This window comes from Dendrobium catenatum, unplaced genomic scaffold (genome assembly GCF_001605985.2).
Source record: "Dendrobium catenatum unplaced genomic scaffold, ASM160598v2 original_scaffold_16365, whole genome shotgun sequence".
NCBI lineage: Eukaryota > Viridiplantae > Streptophyta > Magnoliopsida > Asparagales > Orchidaceae > Dendrobium > Dendrobium catenatum.
The window spans coordinates 1,794-3,821 of record NW_021334825.1 but is presented as its reverse complement, the minus strand read 5'-3'; the positions used below and the strand labels follow the sequence as shown (position 1 = coordinate 3,821).

The 2,028-nt window shown below is 31.9% G+C and overlaps 1 protein-coding gene across 1 annotated transcript; it reads left to right on the top strand.

The window, feature by feature from the left end:
• Positions 1 to 1,121: 1,121 nt before the first annotated feature.
• Positions 1,122 to 1,823, top strand: LOC110107983 (palmitoyl-acyl carrier protein thioesterase, chloroplastic-like; the record flags this gene model as incomplete). Its single annotated transcript, XM_020838460.2, has 2 exons — positions 1,122 to 1,610; positions 1,690 to 1,823. Coding segments are annotated over exons 1-2 (623 nt in total), but the record flags the coding sequence as incomplete, so codon positions are not given.
• Positions 1,824 to 2,028: the final 205 nt, after the last annotated feature.

The following is a 2,028-nucleotide window of genomic DNA, read 5'->3' as shown; positions in this document are numbered from 1 at the left end:
GCAATAATAAATAAGGCCGGAGATAAAGGGTCACCTTTTCTCAAACCATGAGAAGAATTGAAAAAACCATGTTTACCACCATTAAAGTTTCTTCGTCAAGCTTAAAAATTTCAGTTTCATTTCACTTTTTACAGACGTGACTTGAGATTATAGATTAATTCTAATTTGTTAATGAAATGGTTAGCCTAAAAGCTCGCATAATGTAGTTAATAATCTTATTGAATTTGCTGCACATGTTCTATACTTTGGGGTAATAGCCCCTTTCTGATTGTAATGATCATGTCAAAGTAGTCAGTTGCTTTGTTTTTCATCTTTAGCCCATTTACCTGAACTGGTTGTTAGATGGTCCTTTTTGCTTTGCTGCCTAATAGTTTAGTTAAGGCAATTCAACTTCTCGATTACCTTGGCTTGCTTTATTGCTTTTGCAATTCATCTCCTTTGTTCTATTATGAAAGGGCTTTTTATGTTTCAATTTGATGTTTATATAAATTTCAACGAGTTTTTTTCTTATTAATTAGTAAGGGCTCTTTAATTGCCATTTCAAAAAATGATACGTTTATCAGATTCCATTATTTAGTGGATTCAACTAAAATTAATATGAACTTTAAACTCAACAAACCCTTGAAATTCTTTATAAGTGAGAATTCTTATTTTGGAAAATGATGAGTTTTTTTTAGATTCAGATCCATTATTTGAGTGGATACAATTAAAATTAATATGTAGTTTAAACTCCACAAACCTTTTCAAAATTTCTCATAAGCTGGATCTTAATTGCACAGTCGAACTGAGCAAAAGCAAGATCTTCACTTTCTAAATTCTATTTTTCTTGTACAACCAACCAGGTGAGCCCTCAGATGAATTTAATTTACAATATTTTGGACGAGTATAAGAAGCTACAAATTGTTCTTAGAGATAAACATTTCAATTTACAGACATGACCTACTTGAGATATAAAGTTGTTTTAAAAACCTCATAATTTTATTAGAAATGAACAATGTTTATATTTCACACGCAAACTGCTTTTTAAAATTTCTTGTGTTCTATTAATATAGCTCATATATATTTCATTACCATGCTAACACCTGGTTATAGCTTCTTTGAGGTGTGAAGTTAGCACAATCATGACTGCTTCAACTGCTTTCTCAACCATCTTCTCAATCATATCATCCTCACAACCAATTTCTTCCTCGTGGACTGGTTCCTTTAATGTTTCATTTGCTTTTACCAGTGGAGTGAAAGCTAAATTTGCATGTTCTGCTGCTAAGGCTTTTCAGATCAAAGGATATGTCAAAAAGGCCAATACTGTTACTTTTAGCTTTAAGAGTGAGTCAGCAAAATTTGAGGAGGATGAACCATCTGGATCACAAAAGGATGCTTTCAACTTTCTCTATTGGAGGTGGCTCCTTGCGACTCTAATGTATACAAAAGTAGCAATAGAGAAACAAATAAACTTACTGGATTGGAAGCCTAGGAGGCCTGACTTGTTCACTGATTCATTTAGTCACAAACAGATAATTGATAATATTTATATGCAGAGAAACTCTATCAAAATATATGAGATTGATGCTACTGGAAAAGCATCCCTTGCGACAATAATGAACCTTTTACAGGTCTAAAATTTTTATAGCCTAAGATTTTCATTAATTAATTTTAGCATCTTCGAGTTCTGACTCTATTTTGCCCTTGCAGGAAACATGTATTAACCATTTCAAATTCCTTGGGTTATTTGATGATTCTGTTCATTCATACCCAAAGATACATAGAGGAGACCTCACATTTGTCCTACTTAAAATGCATGTTCATGTGGAACATTATCCTTCATGGTAAGTCCTTTCAATATTGTTTTTTATTCTTATAATTTTGTAATTTATTTTAAAGCTATTTTATTTGACATGTCATCTATCTTGACAAGCAAAATTTAATTCTAATTTGCCTATTGAAACAAACCAAGGCATTACCATTATGAATGCTCCTTAGACATTGTCATTTTTTTGGGAATGAAATTCACCATGTAGGCTTTAATGTCTC